This window comes from Fringilla coelebs (genome assembly GCF_963513975.1).
Source record: "Fringilla coelebs genome assembly, chromosome: 25".
In the NCBI taxonomy this organism is placed as follows: domain Eukaryota; kingdom Metazoa; phylum Chordata; class Aves; order Passeriformes; family Fringillidae; genus Fringilla; species Fringilla coelebs.
The window spans coordinates 2,750,422-2,772,482 of NC_140051.1; the positions used below are offsets into that span (position 1 = coordinate 2,750,422).

The window sequence follows — 22,061 nt, forward strand, 5'->3', positions numbered from 1 at the left end:
GCCAAGTTTTGGGCAATTACTGCAATTCCTCCAGTGTAGGGAGAAGGATAAAAAAAAAAAACAGTGAAATGGGAGGAAATGAGGGAGCTGCTGTTTACACCCATCATTTTGATGGCATTTTCTGAAAGCCTGTGGTTATAATGCTGTGTTTGCACAGGTGGAGGAGGCTTGGAGTCCCCTCTTAAACAGGGTGGCAGAGTTATTTTCCTAATGGCTCTTTGCTCTTATTGCATTGGTAATCTTCTCTCCTTCCAGCCAGCACTGAGGATGAGGGAGAGTAACTCCAGGAGGAGAAAAAGGCAGCTGGGAAAGTGTTTTGTGTAGGAACCAACTTCACTGCATCTCAGAGAGAAATCCTTGGCTCTCCACCTGAAAATATCCCTGAGATCAAGGGTTTCCCCCCCTTGTCCTGCCTGTGTTTGCCTCTTACAGCGTGGTAGGAGGGCAGGACAGGAGGGAAATCAGCTGAGAGGTGCAGGTCTGGAACAGCAAATGAGGTTTTGTTTGCAAAACGTGGGTTTGGAAATGTCAAGCATGGTGAATGAGTGTAAAAAGGAAGAAAAAAACCCCAACAAATAGGGCCAGAAGCTGAGCTGGCAGCTCTGGGAGTATGGGGATGCTCTCACCCCTTTGCCCTCTGCAGCAAAGCCTGACCTTACCAAATCTCTCTTATCCCACTGCAAATGAAGTGTGTCCCCCTCGGGTGGTTTATCTCCATCTCATTGCATAGGCAGCTCACGGCTCATTTCCTCCTGACCCAGCTCTGCTGCCTGCTCCCTGCTCCTCTGGTGGAAAGGCATTTAATGGCCAAAAATTGGAGCAGGAGCACAGGGAAGGGACAAGGAGCAGGGTCCAGGCCATGCCACCCGTGTGTGCCACACAGGTGATGCTTTATGGGCGGGACAGCCACAGGAATGGGGATTTCTGCAGCTGGAAAAAGATGGGTATGGAGAGGGTTGGCTGTGGGAAAAACCAAATATTGCACAAAGCAGCCAGTGGTGATGGGAGCTGGGCAAAGCTGCAGGTAAAGTTTGAACCAGAGCAGATTTTTGGCTCTGGGGGAGCCTGTGGGGGCCTGGCTATGGTTGTTTGCAGGCACAGAGTCTGGCAGCTGCCTCGGGGCACGGAATTTACCCAGGGAAAGTGGGAAAAGATCCCTTCAGGGGGCTGGTTCTGACCGTGGCACTCAGCCACTCAGGGCAGCAGGACCTGTGGGTTCAACCCTGCCTGGCTGGGGTGAATCTCACCCCTGCCTCAGTTTCCCCACATGAAGTGAGACCACTTCATCCCCTCGCCCAGTAATTGCTTATTTAAAGATCAGAGCACAACAAAACCTTCAACTTCAAAAGCTTGGAAGCATTTCCAGGGGACAAAAGGCACAATAAATAAACACACTCATTTCAGCTGCCCTGAGGCTGGGGTGGGCTGGCACAAGATGAAACCTTGGATTTTGTGACAAAACATCTCATTTTCCTCCTGGATATCCCGAAGCCAAGAGGGCAGTGGGGCAGCTGTTTGCCTGGTGCCCTGCACGATTTGCCTGGAGGCTCTGGCTGTGGGGAGAGAGGATTTTACAGGGCTTTAGGATCCCTCCTGCTGCTCTGCCTGCAGCAGCCTCTCCTCAGGCCCAGCTCCTCATTAGCCATCTGCCCTGCTTGCTGGGGCTGACAGGATGCCCTGGGTGAATGGATAACCTGTCAGCAAGGCAGGGGGATAATATCATTCAAATGAATCAATAGTTCACAGGCAATTTCACCTTACCCAACACTAACGTGTCCAAAATGTGCTTCATCCTGCCTCTGATGGCATTCCCGTGGGACTTGGCTGGGCTGGAACAGTCTTGTAAGCCCCATGTTTGGGAGATTTACAGGAATTGCTCCTGCGTGCCCAGCAAAGATAAAAAATGGCTCAACTTGCTGGAATTTCATCCCTCAGGGAGCCCAGGGACAGCTGGATCCGTCATGGGCATCCAGCAGTTGCTGGAAGTGTCACTCCCACCTTCTCACTCTACTTCAGCAATTAGCAGAAGAGAAATTAGTGAGGAAAGTGCCATTATTCCCTGCTAATAGGACAAGGAGGGCTGGACTTTTCCCCAGGCTTTGTTGTGTAGCTGCTTCCGTGGATGTGAGGAGCAAAACCAAGCCCTAAGTTTTAATTATGTTATGTAGCTGTTTTTATACTTCTTAGCACTTGCAGAAATGCAAGAAGAGGCTCCCAACTCCAAACCTCACAGTCAAGGCACCCTCCAACCCTCCCCAGGGCATTAGGGTGGCATCTCCTGGCAGCAGAAAGGGGAAGTGCAGGACTGGGGAGTTTCAGGGTTAGGTAGAATTTGGTTCCTCCTCCTGTGGGAAAGAACTGATTTAATTTAACAGCTGAAACTTGGTGTCACCAAATTATATGTGATAATGGAGCAGCTTCACTCAGCAGGTGAGTGATGCTCTTTGGGGGGTTTTGGTTTTTTTTTTGGTGGAATTTGGCTGATAAAGCACTGGACTTGGGTGGGATATTCATTAACAGCCTGAGGTGAGCAGTGCCTGGTAAAACCCAGGCTCTCCCTTCCAACATCTGCACGGGTTTCACATCCAGGATCTCACAGCTCCTGTTCCCTTCATGGGCTCTGAGTGGCTTTGAAGCTTTCAGTGCCTGTTTTCCCCTCTAATCCCATTTTCTGTTTTGGGCTGCTGTAGGAGTTTTCCCTCCAGCGCCTGGACAGCCTGCTGGACGACCGAGTCAACATCCTGGGATTCTCCATTTTCAACCAGTCTCATGCCTTCTTCCAAGAGTTTGTCCAGAGCCTCAACCAGTCCTGGCAGGAGAATTGTGACCATGCTCCTTTTACTGGGCCAGCAGTAAGTGAAGTCCATTCCCATCCCCCAGAACCTCCCTGAGCTGGGAACTCTGACAGACCACGGAAAAACCTTGTGGGAAGAGCTTCAGGATGGTCCTGAGCAACTCAGGGGTAGAAACACTGGTCTCAAATAATTATTTAAATAATTAAATAATTAAATAATTTAATCCTATTTAATCTTGTGCTAAAGAGCTCAGGGATATCCCCAGGCTGCTGTTGTACCTCAGATCAGATTTTATGAGGCGATGCTGGTCCAGGAATGAGAAGGAAGAGCCAGAGCAGAGCATTTTTATTAAGTAGGTAGGAGAGGACTTGAGCTGTCTATCTGTGATTTACAGAGGATGTGGAAAACAGCAAAGTGACCCTGAAAGCCAGAGCTGCCCAAAGGACCTTGGGGTGCAGAGCTTAGCAGAGCTTCTCTGGGCTGGACTGGGAGCCCAGCTTTAAATTCCAGCCTAATCTTGATTTGGATTGTGTTTCTCTGTGGGTGCAGGGGATGATGCAGCTCTGATTCATTTTTTCCCTCGTGAAGTTCATCCCTGTGTGTTTAAGCTCCAGGAAAGTGGCTCCTGGAGTGGGGCTGCGGCTGTAGATGGCACAGGAAGGGCTGGGTCAGGTGGATGCTGAGGGGCTGAGCTGTGCTCTGTGCTCCAGCAGCTCCCTGAGGAGTGTGGGGAGTGTGCACATCCCCAGGGACTCTCCACAACTGGGAGAGTTTGCAAAGCAAATTTGTCACATCAGAGCTGCGGCTGTGAGAGGGGAGAGAGAGAGGAAAATATCATCAGCTGAACCCTTTGCATGGATTTTAATGAACTCAGAGCCCCTTGACAGCTGAGCTGCTGAAAACCTCCTTATTGTCACCACAAAGGGACCCTTAAGAGGCAAAATAAGGAGATTTTTGCCCTTTGTGTCCACATCCTTTGGCTTGACTTGAGCTCCTGTGCCTGGGACCATCCTGCTCTCCCTCCCACCCAGAGGCAGCTGCAATCAGCTTGTCCTGCTCAGTCTCCCTGGGATTTCTAGCAGGAAGATTCCTTTTTGAATTGCAGGGGCATTAAAAACAAATTCCCTCCTCCCAGTGCAAACAGGAGGCAGCAGGAACCAGCAGCAGGTGCGATGAGGAAATGAAAATTCTCATTTTAGGTTCTTACCCCATGTTGTATTGAGCATCCAGCAAAGCCTGTAGGTGGGAAGATGCCTGGGGGGATTGGAATTCTTCAAGATGGAACAACCCAGGTGATAGGAAAAGGATTTGAGGGTAGGGAAGTTACAAAGCAGAGGTGAAATATTCCCAAGCAGAGTTTCTTTTGTCTGTGAGGTGAATCCAGGACCTTTCTGCCTCTGCTGTTGGAAATCTGGCAGGGAGCAGCTCTGTGTGCAGCCCTGGGAAGGAGTTTTCATGTGGGATAAGTCATCCTAAAGAGAGAAAAGGAAGCTCAACAGCTGGAAGTGACAGGAGGGAGGTTTCCTGTGAGCTGCAAAATCCCAGGGCATTCTTGCTGGAGCTGGGGAAGCATCTGACAAAGGAGGAGGGAGCTGCCTGCTCCAATGCCATTCTCATTAATCACATTGCAAAGAAAGGAAATCAGAGAAAATCATTCAAATTACAGATGGCTAGATTTGGTAATTAGAATTTAGGCTAAAACAGATGTTTGTAATTAAGTGTTTATGTCATTGAATAAAATCCAGATTGCAAAGTCTATTTCACAGGGTTTTAATGGCTTTAATTCCCCGTGTTGGGTTTGGGGGCAAAGATACAGCTGATAATGTTTCAGGGAGGGAAGAAAAACCCCACATGGCAAAACCCAAACCTGTTCATGTTTCAGTCAAACCTGTTCATGTTTCAGTGGCAAGAATTGTCAACAATTTGGGGATTGAGGGAAGTCCCCCAAGCCCCATGGATTTTCCATGGAGCTCTGATATTGCAGAGGGGCACAAAACCAACAGGGCTCTGCACAAATCAGATGGTGCAGGCAAGGGAGAGAATCAATTTGTTAGCAGGAAAATTGGCTTTTTGTGACACAAGAACAAAGCTGTGGTTTAAAATGAGAATATAAAAGTAGTGAGAGGTTTTTATAGGTGACATGGGGAAAGCTGAGTGATGCACAGGAGGGCAGGGATAGATCCTTCTGACTGGATCTTCCTGGAGGATGCTCCAAAAGTCTCTTTTCACTCCTCTGCTGAAGGTTATGACCTCAAAACTTCATGGTTTACCTCTTTTCTGTGCAAAATCAGGGTGCAGGGAAGGGATTCCTATTTCATGCCACAAGAATTTGATCCTGTGTATCTCCACACCCTCCCCAGTACTTAAATTGCTTGAAATCATAAATAGTGATGGCAGAAATCCTAATGAATTTTCCAGAATTCAGAAGTAAAACATTCCAATCAATAATGTCAAATGCTTCACTGAGATCTACAAGTCTCTTGCTCACCATCTAATAAGGGATTAACTGCTCAGGGAAAATGGAAATGGAAACCCAGCAGGAGAAAATCAAAAATGCTGGGCCAATATTCTGATTTGGTAGGAAATAGGGGAAATTTGGGGGTTGCAGGGGTTGTGTTTGGTCTCATAACAGTTTCATTTGTCAAGGTGATGTTAATATGACTCCTGATTCAGGAAAGGAATTGCAAATTGGGTGTGAGATCCTGTAACCTGAACAGGATTAAATTCACAATTAAAATTAAGTGCATGGGAAGAGCTTCATGGAGCAGGAGCTGAGGACAGGACAGGCTGGAGAAGCCCTGTTAGGAAAAGAATTTGCATTAAAGGCGTAAAAGTCCTTCTTCTCTAAGAATCTCTGGAAAAGGCTTTCCAGGAGGGGAATGTTTAGGTCAGCCTCAGCAGGTTGGAGGAGGGAAAGGTCACTGGTGCTGTCAGAGCTGGGCTTTGGGGTTTTGCTGCCTTTTAATTTAGGATGACTTGTAGGTTTTGAGGGGTTTGTGCTGCTTTTTAAGTGTCTAATCCCACACCAGTGTGGTCAGTGAGGTCTGAATAAGACCAAGCAGGGTTGAGTTGAAATTAGCAACAGAGTGGAAGCCCAAGGATTGTTGGGATCGTTGAGCTGAGGGAGATTGTCCCTGCAGCAGTGAATAAACCTGGTCAGGCTCTGGGAGGAGGAGAGGATGCAGAAGCCACTGCAGGGCTGGAAGTCACAGCCAGGGTAAGGTGGGGAAAGCAGCCCCAGGCTGGGGACTGAACCCTCTGCCAGGAGCTGGGATGGGAGGAGGATGCTCTTGGAAGTATCCATGGGGAATATGCAGCCTTGATAGTAATGAGCTGCAACGGCTTAATTCCAGCAGTCAGGAGGTGACAGTAATTAAAAGTGAAATCTCAGCTGCAGCAGTGAGCACGAGGGAGAAAATAGCTGATTGTTAACGAGCCCAAAGCCATGGAAACTGCTGTGCATGAGTGAGGAACGGGGGCTGTGAGGCTTGGTGGACAAAGAAACCTGGACAAAGGCAGCCAAAGCCAAGGTGAGCAGGAGAGGGGATGAGCTCTGACACTCGACATTGCCTCAGCACTGCTGCTCCAGCAGGGAGCTGGACGTTGTGGTGATGGGTGGATGATCTCTGTGGGCTCTGAAGGGCAGGATTTGGCTGCTGGACAAGCAGATCTAGCAATCATTTCTCGTGGGTCTGCCTGTCAAAGAAGTGGTCAGAGAAGGCTGCCCATGATGGCTGAAGAAGCACAGTCGAGTTCCCTTCTGTGGGAGCAGGCGTCAGATCTCAGGAGCAATTCCCCCTAGAAATTCCTCCTTCTCTCAGGAGCATTCCCCCTGGCCAGCAGACTGATCAGAGCCACCAAAACGCTGAAAAACCTCCCTTGGTTAGGAAAGGAAAACTGCAGCAACTGAGATAGAAAGGATTGGGAAGCAGCAAGGACAAGCAGAGATAGAGAGACAGTGATGGATGAAATGAGCCTGCACAAAGGGCACCCCAGGCGACCCCATGTCACTGCAGGACATGAAATAACACAGACACGCAGCCCTCCCAAGGTAAAAAGAGAATTTTTAATTTATAGATTTATAGATTTCCAAAGGTGGCAGTGGATTGGAGGGTGACAGTGCCACCTCTCAATGACACTGCACAAACCAACAGCCCATCAGATTTCTCCTGCTCCATAAAAGAATGCAAAGCAATCAGTTATTTACAGAAAGTATGTGAGAAAGTCCTTTACAAGAATGTAAACATCAGAAGGCTGAGAAAACCTTAAAAAATCAGAACACTCCCCAGCTCTGAGGAGCAGCAGGATGGGGGATTTTTGTGCTCCAAGCTGACTTTTCCCTGCCTTTTCCCCGCAGCTGTCCTCGGCGCTGGTGTTCGATGCCATGTACGCGGTGATGACAAAATCTTAAAAAATCAGGGTGACAACCCCAGGCTGTGCACAGAACACTCCCCAGCTCCAAGGAGCAGCAGGATGGGGAATTTTTGTGTGCTCCAGGCTGACTTTTCCCTGCCTTTCCCCCGCAGCTGTCCTCGGCGCTGCTGTTCGACGCCATGGTGACAAAATCTTACAAAATCAGGGCGACAACCCCAGGCTGTGCACAGAACACTCCCCAGTTCTGAGGAGCAGCAGGATGGGGGATTTTTGTGTGCTCCAGGCTGACTTTTCCCTGCCTTTCCCCCGCAGCTGTCCTCGGCGCTGCTGTTCGACGCCGTGTACGCGGTGGTGACGGCGGTGCAGGAGCTGAACCGCAGCCAGGAGATCGGCGTCAAGCCGCTGTCCTGCGGCTCAGCACAGATCTGGCAGCACGGCACCAGCCTCATGAACTACCTGAGAATGGTGAGAGCGGGGCTGGGGGCTGCTCCTGGCTGCCACAGCAGGGCTGGCTCTGCCCAGGCTCTTTGAAGGCACTGAAAAGAGAGATCTGAGGGTTTGGGTTGTCACTGGCCTTGGAACGACATGAAACTCTCCCTTTTTCAGGCTTTGCTGCAGAAAAGCCTGAATTCAATTGTTTTTTTTTTTTTTAAAGTATGAATGTTTCTAAGTGATTTGAGCTCTGACTTGAGCTGATACGAGATCACGCAGTACAATTGCTCAGAGCTCAAGGGCAAGATGTAAGTTCCCCTATGGGTTTGGGCTCCTTTGAACCCAAAATTGTCATTTCTGGAACGAAACAAGCCTAAATCTGGCACGAGAACACTCTGAAATCCCATCCTTTTGAAAGAGTTGGAGTTTGTGTCTCCTCAGAGCCGAGGTGACCATGCAGCAGGAGCAGGTTTCTGAGTCTGTTTGGGTATAAATGAGACAAGGAAATTTTATAAAGTTTTTTTTATTTGTGAGAGTTTTTTCCCCCCCAGAGGAAAGCTCAGCTGAACCTGAGCATTGTACTACTTTGACCCATTGTTTTAAATCCCACCTTTAGCCAGGGACAGCAAAATCCTCCAGCTCCCCATAGCTCTGTGCTCAAAGACCCAGAGGTCTGAGCCTTGGGATGGAGGGAGGCAGTGAGGGATGTGGAGCTGGTTTTCCCAAAGCAAGGAAATCTGGGAGTCCTGCACCTTGTGCTGCTGATTTCCTGTTCCTCTCCTTGTCTTTTCTCCTCTAGCCAGACTCCAAAAATAATTAGGACCGAGCTAAGAGGGTTGCACTGCTGTTCCTGCAGGGAGTGTGGAGTGTGTGGGGTCATCCCTCCTGTGTCTGGACTGAGAACTCTCAGAACTTTGGGCCTGTAAGCCAAAACTTAGAATTAAACACAGGATTTGATTTGAGACCTTGGAAAAGGCTTCCAAACTTAGTTGCTAGAAGTGAGAATGTGCATTTATAGTTTAAAGCAGAGACACATTAGGCTAAGTAGAGAAAAGTTTAGAGTTTTAGAGTGCAGTACTGTAGAGTTTTAAAGTACAGTACTGTACTCTAAAACTGTCCAGTTCAGAGTCTTTAATGTGTTCCTGTGCTTGAAATAATGGCTTTAGATTCTTTGCTGGAATCCACTTTGGTCCTGAACCTGTGGAGACACAAGCATTCCCTTTGCCCCAGGTTATTAGTGGAAATGGGCCTTTCAATTTGTCCCGTTTCTGGGTTTCTGGAGGATTTTCTTTCAGTTTAGTCTGTGTGCTATCAGCCAAATGCCTGAAGTGGGGTGGGGCAGCCTCGCTGGGCGCTGTAACTGAGTCTCTCTTGGACAGGTAGAATTGGAAGGTCTCACCGGCCACATCGAATTCAACAGCAAAGGCCAACGCTCCAACTACGCCCTGAAAATCCTGCAGCACACTCGCGGCGGCTTCCGGCAGGTGAGCAGCCAGGGGAGGGCTGGGAGGGGCTCCTGGGCTCAGGGGGATGCTCTGGGGACCAAAAGGGGCTGTGGACCCCTGTGGTATTTTCTGGGGTCCCCCGTGGAAGGAAGGAATGAATCTGACTCCATGTTCTTGGAAGGCTAATTTATTATTTTATGTTACTGTGTTATATTACAGAATGCTAAACTAAAACTACACTAAAGAATAGATGAAGGATACAGGCTAAAAGATAATAATGAATCTTGTGGCTCTCTCCAGAGTCTGGCACAACTGGACAGCGATTAAAACAATTCCCATGAAACCAATCCAACAATGACCAGTTGGTAAACAATCTCCAAACCACATTCCAAAGCAGCAAAACAGAGGAGAAGCAAATCAGATAATTATTGTTTTCATTTTTCTCTGAGGTTTCTCAGCTTCCCAGGAGAAGAAATCCTGGTAAAGGGATTTTTCAGAAAATATGATGGTGACAGACCCTCCTTGTCTGCACCATGAGGTGCTCAGGGTGTCACCTTAGCTCTGGCTGAGCCCTGGGTGGCAAACTCAGCGTGTTTGATTTCATCAGGAACGTGCCTCAGGATGGTTTGGATTTGTCTGAATCCATCAAGGAATGGAGGGAGTGGTGGCAGAGCCAATATCTGCCCTGTCCAGGTGCTAATTCAGGGCAGGGAGTCTGTGCCAGGTGCAAGCTCACGCTCACACTCCTTTAGTTCTGAAGCTTTTGGCTGCATTTGCTTAAAATTATTTGGATGGGGAAAAAATGGGAGAATTTTCTATGAACTAGGGAAAAAAATGGGTAGTGTGAATCTTTTCAAACTGTTTCTGGGAGAGAAAGCAAATGGGACAAAGCCATAAGAGGAGCTCCCCATCATCTCCCCCCTGTGAGAGGAAGTTCAAGTTCATTTCACTCTTGGTTTATGGTTCCTCTCTAACAGGTTTGCTCAGCTCACACTCATTTTCTTTTTGTCTCAGTGCTCGTAGGTTCTTCACAGCTTTCCTCTGCCCACAGAACACCGAGCAGATTTCATTAGAATCATTAATTTGAGTGGTATTTCCTCATCTCACACTTTCTGCCCCAGCCATATTTTCTGGTTTGAGCTGAAGTTGAGGATATCAGACTGATGAGATTACACCACACAAATCCAAGGAATTTGCTGGTAAATCCAAACCTTGCTCAGGAGGAAAAAAAAAATAGAAGTCCCATTAAAAGAAGGGGTTTAATCTGTCTTGTTTCCCTGCTGACAGCTCCACTGCTGCCCTTTTCTCAGAGATTGCCACTTCTAGATGCTGGCAGAGAACAAAAGCTATTGTACCCTACCCTCACCAGCAGAGCATTTTGGCACCAGGATCCCTCTCCTGGCCTGGCAGCAGTGAATTTCAGCCTTGGCAAGGATGTTACCTGCCAGTTCTTACCTGTCAAGTGACAGCTTGGCTTTGATGCTGCCTTTCTCTCAGCGACCAGGGGGGATCAGGATGGCATTTTCCCCACAGAGATCTCTCACAGCATCAATGCCCTTTTAATCCTCTCCCAAACCCATCGCCCTCTGAACAGAAGTGACAGATCCAAGCCCATCTGCATTAATAAGAGCACAAATTCAGCTGGGTTCAGGAAGGAAATGCTGCAAAGCTCCCTGTGACAGCTTTGGTTTTGATGTGTTTGAATGTGGCAGGGACTGCACGTTCAACTCACAGGTCCTTTTGGAGCAGAGCTCCGTGGGGAGCTGTGACTGCAGCCTGATCTGTCTGCCCTGAGACTAAAGTCTCATCTCTTCCCCACAAACCTGGTGTGACAGCAGAAAACCTTTGCTGACCTGTTGTAGCAGCTGGGTGAAAAAGGAGCTTTGTGTCCGTGACATGCCCAGGAGAGCTGCGCTGGGATCAAGCTCTCCAAATCCCCCATCAGGCTGCAGGGGGGATGCAGCACTTCCAGCCTCAGGGAGAAAGTGCTGGAAGGACAGGGCAGACCCTTGGGGGAGGCTGCAAGCCCTGCCCTGTCACAAACCCGCCAGGAAAGAGCTGGTTTTCATAAAACTGCTCCTGTCTCTGTTTTTCTGCCTTCTCTCCCTTTCTCAGGGAGCTTTTCTGATCCACAGCAGTGCCCAGAGGGGGGTCAGGGTCCCTCCCAGCCTAAGGGAGTTTGTTGGGATGTGTTTGACTGGGAAGAGCCTCCCCAGGGAGCTGTGAGACCCTTCAGGCTCCTGCCCAACCTGCCTCGCATCCATGTTCCTGCAAAGAGAAGCCAAAGGCAGCTCTGCTGTGCCATAAATGATTATTTTCTTGTTGCCAGCCTGGCTTCTTTTAATGAAAAGGACTAAATAAATCATTAGAAATATTTTAATTAAAGGAACAGGGTAAAGAACTGGCATTCACATCCTGGAGACAATCTTGCTCCCTAGGGTTGTATTAACTGATTTGTTTGAAACACTTCTATTCCCTGCTTAGTTTTAACCAAGCTCATTTTAGCTTTGCCCATTCCTCTCTTCTTCTCTTTCCCTCTCCTCCTCTCTCTCCTTCCACCCAGTGAAGCCACACTGGGACTTCCAGCTCATCAGCTTTGATGGAGAGTTCACCAAATTTTGAGGCTAATCCAGCCAGGAAGCAAATTAGAGACACTTAGATTCTCTAACTCACTGCTGCTTTTGGGCAAGGAGAGGCAGGGCTTTTTGACATCCAATTTTTAATTCATTTATGTAACACACCAAACGCTTCTTTTCCTGATTTAGCTTAACCAGAGGAATTTTTTCCACAGCCATATGAGAGCTGCTCTGTCTGCTCACAGGATGCTCGATAAAGCACAGGCTCATTAATGTGCTGGTGATCTATAGATCTGACAAGGGCTGGGCTTGCTAAATGTCATCTTTTTTTTTTTTTTCCCCCCCTTTTTTTGCCCCTCTTAAAAACACTGCAGAGTTCCAGCAGAGTGATTTGCTCTAAATCACGAGCTGAGGTTTGGGAACTTCATGGGGGAAGGGAGTGAGGAGGGGCTGGGATTTAGGGAGGGGAAGGGGGAAGCTGCAGACCCTGACCCCATCCTAAGTGAGGCTGCTCAGTCTCCACTTAAGCACAGGCCCTGCTGGTGTCCTGAGACAGAGCAGTGCCAGGGCTGGGGCTGTTAATTGGGGTTGTTAATTGGGATGTTGATGAGATACAGATGAGTTCCCCACCAATAGCTCTGGGACCCTTCTCAGTCCCTGCCACATCAAACCTGTTTTAATTTGGCAGCAGCTAATCAGCCTCGGTGGGGCTGGTTCCTCTTTAGTGCTGCCCCCAGGAGCAGCCCAGGGGCAGGTTTGGGATGGGTTCTGCCCCCAGGAGCTGACAAACCCAGTGTGTGCCACTGCAGCCCTGCCAGGTGTCAGTCATGGGGTCTGGAGGGGACATCTGGGGATGCTGCTGGCCTCAGGGGTGAGGTGTGTGTCTGTGTGTGTCTCATGCTCTTTTGGTTTAATAGTTGATGCTTTCAGTGCTAATTTCAGTGCAGGAGCTTTTGCCTCCTTGCTGTGCTGGCATCAGCGGTGTCACTCAAGAATCCAACCCCGTGGCAGTGTCCTCAGAGGGATTTCCTTCATTTGTTTGTGTGATTCCCTTTTTGCCCTCCCCAGTCACTCCCAGGTTCCCTCTTCTTGGGGCACCTTGATTGCCCTGTGCAGCCCTCCCTGTTCCTGGGGGCACTGAGGGAGGAGATGATGGCTGCAAGCTGTAGGACACCACTTGTAATCAGAGCCCACAGGGTCCCTGTTGCTGTCTGCTGCTCCAAGGTCTGGATTCAGGGCTGGCTCTGCCCTAATTTGAGCTGGGAGTGGGGATGGTAAATACCTCAAGCTCCTGGAGAAGTCTTGCCCTGTCATCTCTGTGCCTACAGAAAAATAAGCAGATTTCATTAGAATCACTGCTTTGAGAGGTATTTCATCACCTCACACCGTGAGGAGCCTCAAAGCCTCTGCACACAGGGTGGAAGGAGTGAGCCAGGAATGCTCCACGTGGGGATTTTCGACAGAGCTGAGAAATCTTTCTGTGCCACCAACCCAAAGAACACACTACAACACTCCCCTTTCAGAGCAGCTAAACTGGGGCACCTCAGCTGCCTGTGGGGATGGAGCAGTGGCACTTCCCTGCTCCTTCCAGCCTCGAGGCTTTCTGGGCTGCTTCACACTCTGAGTTTCACAGTTTGTGTTTGCCTCCAGATGCCTGTGGGTGTTTGAGGCAGCGCTGGATCTCCCCGGGCCACGGGGAGATGCTGGGAGTGCAGAGATGATGCCATGGGGGTCTCTCATCGCTGGGGACATGGAGGGGACTTTCTCCAGCCAGGCCCTGGGCTGTCACCTGTCCCCAGGTCACGTAATCCCTCTCTCAGAGGTGTTGAGCTGCAGTTGGTTGTGCTGCCCTCGTTGCTCTTCTAGGACAGGTATCACTCCAGCTCCCCTGATCATTAGGAGCCCCTCCCCTGCTCTCTCAGCCTGTTTATTTCTGGATGGTTTGTATGTATTTATTTTTGTGCCAACGCCATCATTTCAGCTTCGAAAAGCTGTTCTACCTCTTTGCTACAGACCTCCTCCACCTGGGGTATTTATAAAGACCAATCACATCCTCTGCTTAAAAGCCTTGAGTCCTAAAAGCCCTGAAGTCCTTGTCCAGAGCCAGAACAACAGGACGGTCTCACCCCTGTCCATGTGGAGCGTTCAATTGTTTTCTAAAAAACTTAGCAGATGGATATGTTTTCTATTTTCCAGAGGCTCTTTATATGTAGATAGAGATGATTAAAATCACCTTGACATCCATCTTGCAGGAGAGGGACGTGAGGGGCCCAGACACCCTCTGCCCCTGCAGGAGCAGCAGCAGGAGGAGCTTTGTCAGCCCCTGAGGGGCACAGGGGTGAGCTGGGGCCAGCCAGGGTGGGGGAAAGTGCCCCAGCACGTGGCACTGGTGGCCTTGGTGCCTTTAAAAGCAAGGTCAAACCCACAGCTCTGTCAGGAGAAGAGGCAATTAGTCTCAGCACATGCCAGCAGGGGAGGGACAAATTGGAGAACAGCGAGGGCTGTTAAAATTAAAGTTAATCTGTCACTAATCTCTGGTTGAGAAATCCGGGAGGGAAGAAGAATGAGGCAATGTTGGTGAGGGATGACTCGCTGCAGAGGGGCTGCTGCTCAGCAATCAGAGCAGAGGTGGGGAATTCAGCAGGGATTCACCCTGCTTGGGCTCAGACCCTGTGCAGAACAGTGGAAGATGTGCTCCAAGGGCTCCCTGCCCATGAAATGGGTGGGAAATCTCCCACTTTGGGGCTGTTGTTCCCAGGGTGAGCCCTGCACTTGGAATGGTCACAGCCCCGAGGCTGCCAGAGCTCCAGGAGGATTTGGACACTGCTCTCAGGGACAGGGTGGGATTACTAGGGTGTCTGAGCAGGGTTGGGAGCTGGGCTTTGATGATTCTGAGTGCAAAGCTTGTCCTGCTTGCCCTTCCCACTGCTCCCTGTGCCTTGGGATGAGGAGGCTGGATTTGGATTCCCACTATGGCTTCTTGGGCCACTTGGGCTGGATTTGCACCAGCCCTGGGGCAGGAAAGGACTTGGCCCTTCCCTCAACACCCAGAGGGGCTCAGTCTGTCAAGGTGGCTGTGCTGGGCTCAGATCCAAGCCACCCCCAAGTCCTCGAGCCTTTGGTCACCCCAGAGGCCAAGCAGTGCCCGGAGCAGGCACAGAGCCAGTCCCAGGGCTCCCCACCACCTTCCCTCCACCTCCCTGTTCATAACAAGATTAACCCATGACAGAAAGGAAAATCAATCTGTTCCTCCCACCCTGACAGCAAGAGGAGAGCCTGCCTCAGTCCCAGTGCCAAGGAGGGAGCGGGGTGGGCATGGATTTGCTCTGGAGGAGCTCTGGAGCCCCCCCTGCCCCTTTGGGGTCACCCACTGCCTCTCACCCCACTAGAGAGGTGTCAGAGGGCACCAGCAGAGTGCTGGAACCTGATGGGACAGAGGAGGAAAAGGGGGTTCAGAGGGAGCTGGCCTCCCTCAGCCCCCCCTGGATCCACAAGGAAAAGCAGAGGAGGAAAAGCAGAAGCTCTTTTAAGGACAATAAGAGAGCAGGAGTTTAATTTGCACATTCTCAACGAGCTGCTGGAGGTGCTGATGTCCCTGCCCAGAGCTCTGAGGGAAGGAGATTAGGCTCTTGAAGTTAAAATTAGGTTTTGTGGAATATTCCTCCCCCCTGGCTGAAGACAGCTGTGTCACAGCTGAATCACAATGTCCTCCCGAGCCTGGGGGACTGGTTCCTGCCATCCACGCTGGGAATTCGGGTTTGCTGCAGCCACACTGATGCTTGGACGGGTAAATTTGGGTGTGATGAGCCTGAATCAAAGGATTTGGAAGTGCTTAATTGTGGTAGAGGAGTGGTGGAGCAGCACCATTGAGAAGGTGGCTTTGTCCCACCCAGGAGGGCTCCCAGCACCAGACTGGGAGGGACAAGCTCACAGACTGGGGATTTTTGGCCAAGATGGACCCATTTGGTGGCATTTGGGGACAGCACACAGGGCTGTGTGCCTCTCAGGGAGCTGCCCAGCTCCCAGCTCTGCAGGGAGGACACGTGGGAAGGCAGCACAGGGCCAGGGTGGTGGAGTGCAGAGCAGGTGGGGTGTGCACAGAGGGTTAATCCTTCTGCTGACCCATTCTGGGGTTGTGAAGGCAGTGGAGCATCCCTAAACACGCCAGCTCTGGGGCTGTCACTCAGCAGAGCCATATGGGCAGTGACTCGCCCTATAAATCCCCTTCTTGTGCTGTTTGTCTCTCCAGATTGGCCACTGGCACGTCTCTGAAGGGCTCAGCATGGACAACAGGATCTTCTCCTCCAACATCTCTGACAGCCTGTTCAACACCACCCTGATTGTCACCACCATCCTGGTAAGGGAGGGGGGCACCTGCAGTGCCCAGGGGGACAGCCCAGCAGCTGAATCCTGCTCCCTGCTCCTGCCCCTCAGCCCTGCACTGGGCTGATTTCACACTGCAAGCCTCCAGTGACAGCCTGGGGGACAATTCCTGGCTGTGTAATTCACCTCTGGTCCGTGCTCCATATGGAAATGGCATTTGGTGGGTTAGAGGGTTCATATTTGATGGGTTCAGAGGGGGCTGGGGTGGGGATAGGCTGCCAGTTTGCATCCAGCTCAGAATGGGGATCTTGTCTGCTGCACAGTTGCTCCTTCTACCCATAAAATATAAAAATATTACCCATATTTTATAAAAATTATGAAAATTGGCCAAGATGGGCAGGATTTTTATGTAAACTTGGCGTGTACAGGCACCACTGTCTGTGTTCAACAGGTTCCCTTCCAGGTGCTGCCTGTCCAGTGATTTTTTTTTGCTCCTTTAAAGACACCCAAACTCCTGCCTGTCTCCTCACAAAGTTTGTTGGAAAAGGGGGGGCAGGCTGGAGAAGTGTCTCTGTGCCAGGAGAGATTGAAGTCTGGATGTCCTGCTATGAGTTACTGGGCTGCTCTTGCACTTCCCAGCTGGAAACAGCCCCCAGATCATCATCCCTCAGCTCTGCTTTGTGTCCTAAACCAGGATAAATCTGCACCTCCACACAGCAGGGGCCAGGGAGCACCAGTGTGGAGACAGCTCTGAGAGCTCGGCACCACCTGAGCTCCCAATCTTTCCTCATCCAGTGTGAGAGGGATCCATTGTGCTGGGATGTGCTTTTTGGGGCTAGAACTAGAAGTTTTCTAATGTTTGGGGTTAGAACTAGACATTTTCCAAGGTTTGGGGTTAGAACTCAATGTTTTCTAAGGTTTGGGCTTAGAACTAGACCTTTTTTAAGGTTTGGGGTTAGAACTAGATGTTTCCCAAGGTTTGGGGTTAGAACTCAATGTTTTCTAAGGTTTATGGTTAGAACTAGACATTTGCCAAGGTTTAAGGTTAGAACTAGACGTTTTCCAAGGTTTATGGTTAGAACTAGATGTTTTCCAAGGTTTGGGGTTAGAACTAGACGTTTCCCAAGGTTTGGGGTTAGAACTAGACATTTTCTAAGGTTTATGGTTAGAATTAGATGTTTTCCAAGGCTGGGGTTAGAACTAGATGTTTTCCAGGGTTTAAGGTTAGAACTAGACATTTCCCAAGGTTTAGGGTTAGAACTAGACATTTTCTAAGGTTTGGGGCTAGAACTCGACGTTTTCTAAGGTTCCTCCCAAACCCACCCACCCCGTGAGCTCCAGCACTGCCCTCCCTGCTCCGTGCTGGCGGGACACCTCGGCTAAGATGGGAATGACAGCTGCCCAGTTTCACTGCAGGAAAACCCTTACTTAATGCTGAAGTGGAACCACCAGGAGCTGGAAGGCAACGACCGCTACGAGGGTTTCTGCGTGGACATGCTGAAGGAGCTGGCAGAGATCCTGCGCTTCAACTACAAAATCCACCTGGTGGGGGACGGCGTCTACGGCGTGCCCGAGGCCAACGGCACCTGGACAGGGATGGTGGGGGAGCTGATAGCCAGGGTGAGTGGATTTGCTGCTCTTTTAAACTCTGCTCTGCTGGGATTTGGCGTCTCAAAGCCCCTGTGTGTCATGGTGATGAGGATGGATGGGGTTTTAGTTCGATTGGGAGGCTTGGAGCAGAGGGTTTGTGTGGCATTCACACATTGGAGCCCTGGATTTCCACATCTCTGGATTTTTCTCATGGGAAGCTGAGAAGCCCTTGAGAAAAAAAAAAATCCATTCCTGGTTTTTTCTCCTGGGAAGCTGAGAAGCCTCTGAGAAAAAAGAAAGCAAAAATTGTGGTGGTGTTTGAGGGTCCCCAAGAGATGAGAATCTTGACTCCATGTTTCAGAGGGCTGATTTATTATTTTATGATAGATATTATATTAAAAATGCTGCACTAAAACTATACTAAAAGAAAGAAAGGAGACATCAGAAGGCTGGCAAAGAATGAATAACAAAAACCCATGACTGACCAGAGTCCTGACACAGGTGGGCCAGGATTGGTCATCAGTAAAAACAATCCACATGAGCCCAATCCACGATGCACCCGTTGGTGAACCATCTCCAGACCACCTTCCACAGCCATCAGACAGTTATTGTTTACATTTCCTTTCTGAGGCTTCTCAGGAGAAAAATCCTAGCAAAAGGATTTTTCAGAAAATATGTCAGTGACAAATAATTATCTGATTTGCTTCTCCTGTGTTTTGCTGATGTGGAATGTGTTTGGAGATTGTTCACCCATAGGTGATTGTTCCATTGCACTCTGCTGTGAGTTGTTTTGAATCTTTGGCCAATCAGTGCCAAGCTGTGTTGGGACTCTGGAAAGAGTCAGGAGTTTTCATTATTATCTTTTTAGCCTTCTGTCTGTATCCTTGCTGTATTCTTTAGTGTAGTTTAGTATAGCATTCCTTAATATCATACAGTATCATAAAATAATAAGTTAGCCTTCTGAGAACATGGAGTCAGACTCATCATTCCTTCCTTTGAGAGAAACCCAAAGACAGTCAGTTTGCACTGTGTTCTCCTGATGGAAAATGTTTCTTGGGGTGGTGTGGCAGTGTGGGAAGAAGTCAGAGCAAGAGCAGGGGTGCTCTCAGGGGTGCTCACTTTGTTGGGAAGGAAGTTTGGACTCTGGGATCCCATGTGAAAACTCATTACAGAAGATTCTTTTCCTAGTGGAAAGACTAATGAAAACTTGCAACATGGAAATGCAGAGCTTGGTAGAAGCTGAAAAAATTTACCAAACTTCCCTGGGATGGAAGCAAGTAAGAATCCCATTTCTGCATAGAGAAGTTTTGGCAGATTCAGTTCAGCTGCTTAGCTCAGTGTTGCTTTTGGAGAAGCACATTTCCTATTTCCTTGAAGGGCACAGCTCAAGATCTTTTCACTGCTCTGCTCTGTGGAGCTGCTGCCCAGCAGCAAAGCTGAAAACAGAATTATTCTGCTGGGTTTGACAATAATTCTGTGTCCACCTGGGCTCAGCCAGCCTGGACCCTCCTCCCTGCTCTTTGTTTTCCTCTGTGGTGTTTCCCAGGCTTCCTGAAGCTCAAACACAGCTCACAAAATGCTCTGAGATCCTTAGGAAAATAGGCTGAGCCACATTAAGGGTTGGACTGATGCTGTTTAAGCCAACACTTCCTCATTGATTCTGCCTTGTCATTCCTGACGTGGCCCTGAGAGCCCAGTGCCACTTTCCCAGCTGGTGACAAATCCATGGTGACGTGGGCTGGTGACAATCCCCCCACTGTGAGAGGAGACCTTGAGTCATTTGCCTTCTGCAGAGCAGAGGAGCAAAGGTCCAAATCCATCCCCTGGGGCTCCAGGCAGGGATCTGAGGCTCCGGCCAGATCTTTCCTCCCTGGAAAATGAGCAGCACTTCACTCTGTGGTTTACTGGGCACAGTGGAATTTGGTTGGAAGTTGGGTTTGAGGATTCTGGGGGTCTTTTCCATGGTTCTATGGTCTTTAATGGGTCCATGATCTCTAAAAATGCCCACTGGCACCTTCTGCTTCTTCCCCACATGGTGCAGGGTGATGCTCATCCCACTTCAGGAGTTTCAACTGAGTGTTTGAGGTCAGCTGGGACAGCTCTTTGTCTGGGAGAGGGAGGGATTTTGGCTTTTCTGAGGGTCACAGACAGGGCACTGAGCAGCCTGGAGACTCCCCTGAGCTCTCCCTGTCTCTGGGGTCACCCTTCCCTGAGCAGTCACTCAGTGCCAGCTGAGATCCCACCTCCATCTGCTCTTTTCCAAGAGCTTCTGTGAGGCTGTTTGCAAATGCTCCAGGCTATTGGCAGCGTTTTTATCCCTCCTTGTGTCTCTGTGTGTGTACACACAATTACACTCCTGCAACATTCCTTTGGGGAGGCAAAGGGAAGGAGCTGAGAGCTCAAAAGAAGGGAACAGCCATCAAACTTTTGGCCTCCTAACCCTGGCAGTGCCTCTTCATTACTGGGACCTTCTGGAAGGTTGTTTTTCTCCAGTGATGAGTATTTTAACTTCATCTTCACACAGAAGCCATTTGTTTCTTCTGCAGCTCAAGCCTTATTTAGGAGTTTTTTTTTGTTTCTTCTGCAGGGCAGAGTTGTCAGAGCCTGTGAGGCTGGATCACAAATTGGGGAAGAGAAACAGCTTTGTCTCTTGTTTTCCCTATATCCCTGAGAGTTTTTATAATGGTTTCAGCAAGTTTTTGATCAATCCCAGGCACTGGGCTCAGGGCAGCCAGGGCAGAGCTGGGTGTGCTTGGTGTTGTGTTTATTCAGGGCTGCCTGGGATGTTGTTTTTTGAGAGCATTTCACTGCCCAAGGGGCTTCTGTCCATCCTTGACAGTCAGTCCCCAAGGGAGTTCATCCTTGGTTCCAGCCTCTCTTCACCCCTGTCCCATGGGATCCAGCAGATCCTGTGCTGGGTGCACATACTCCTCTTTCAGTGGATTTATATATTATATAAATTATATATATATATATATTTCTATTTTTACTCTGCCCCTTTAGGACAAAAAGGGGCTCAGATGGGGCACAAACCTCTCACAAAAGTCCCCAGTCCTTCCCAAAAATGAAAGCTCTGCCTCTGTCCAGCACAGTGTCATTGTAGGAAAGTAATTTTGCCTTGATCCTGATCAGCCATCAGAAAATAAGGTTTGACTCACACTCACTTAATGTGCAGGACCAAAAGGTCACAGAATTATCCAGCCTCCCCTGTAATCCCTCTGTGGCACGGAATCTCCTCAGAGCAGCTCTAGGCTGTTGGGGAGAAAATGTTTCATTTTATTGCTTCTAAATTAACCAGCTATTGATTTATTCTTAAGTGCTGGGAATTCCTTCTCAGCTAATTGTGCACCCTGATATGATTGGGCAGGATGCTGGACAAACATAAATCTGTTGTTGACTCAAATTCACCAGTACAAATCTTATTGACCTGCTCACAGAACAGGTTGGGAGGTAAGGAAGAGGGGATTGGGATGGCTTGGGAATCCTGCACAGTTTGTGATCAGCTCCTGGAGGTTTGGCTTGGGGGAAGTTACCTGGAAGGACTCAGAATCACAGAGTGGTGATTTAGTTTCAACCCCCTTTACACCTTCCACTACCCCTGGTTGCTCCAAGCCTCATCCAGCCTGGTCTTGGACATCTCCAGGGATGGGGCAGCCTCAGCTTCCCTGGGAATTCCACCCCAGCCCTTCATCATCCTCACAGAAAAGAATTCCTTCCCAATATCTCTTTCAGTTCAAAGCCTCTCCCCCTTGTCCTGTCACTCCAGCTCCTGATGAGGAGTCCCTCAAGCCCATCCTGCAGTGAGAGAAGTCCCAAATGCAGAAAAGCCTGGGCTCATCTGTCCCTCTGAGCAAGCAGGGCAGGGAGATGGAGCACCCAGCTCATTCCTGGAGCGAGCAGGGCACTAAAGCCACTCTCCCTGTCAGCCTTCCTGGCTCTGGCACAGACAAACAAACAAGGAGAGCAGCAAATCTTCTCATCTCCTCCTTTCTGGCATCAGAGACTTAAAGGGCATTTGGGCTGGAAGAATTACATCCTGCTCCTTGCTGCTGCAGTGCAGCTCTGGCTCAGAGTCCCTGACGGTGTCTGCTCTTCCCCTTCTCTCTCTCCCAAGCACATCCTCCAGCTGAAATGAATTCTCTGGCTGACACAAACCAAAGGATGCATTTTCACAGCCCTTGTCCCACCGTGCCTGGCTCGAATCTGGCCAGGATCAGTGGTGACCAAAGCCCTTTTTAAAGTGAAGGACATGAAGTCCATCTTGTCCAGCCTCAGGAGCAGCAACACCAGGAACAGGGAAGCCCTTAAAGCCTTGGGGTGCTGGTTTTCCTTGCTGGTGGCCAGGCACTGCTTTCCCTTCAGCTGCGGGAAGGGGAAAGGAGGGAGAAGCTCTCCAGAGCTGGCAGAGTCCTGCTCTCCTCTCGCAGTGGGTGTTGGTGTGTGCAGAGAAAAGCTGTGTGTGGGTGAAGGGAGGCAGGGGGAGGCTGTTTGCAGGCTGTGGTGGTGGCAGCTGGGACAGGGGGGGC

General features: G+C 49.6%; 1 protein-coding gene across 1 annotated transcript in view; it reads left to right on the forward strand.

Moving 5' to 3' along the window:
• The window catches only part of GRIK4 (glutamate ionotropic receptor kainate type subunit 4), a gene marked incomplete at its 3' end in the record, with an annotated part of 128,136 nt that overhangs the window by 83,155 nt on the left and 22,920 nt on the right, over positions 1–22,061 (forward strand). The window contains exons 7-11 of the mRNA XM_084221488.1: positions 2,691–2,852; positions 7,482–7,634; positions 8,981–9,085; positions 15,872–15,979; positions 17,362–17,565. Coding sequence (XP_084077614.1) covers positions 2,691–2,852; positions 7,482–7,634; positions 8,981–9,085; positions 15,872–15,979; positions 17,362–17,565 — 732 coding nt within the window. The remainder of the gene's footprint in view (positions 1–2,690; positions 2,853–7,481; positions 7,635–8,980; positions 9,086–15,871; positions 15,980–17,361; positions 17,566–22,061) is intronic.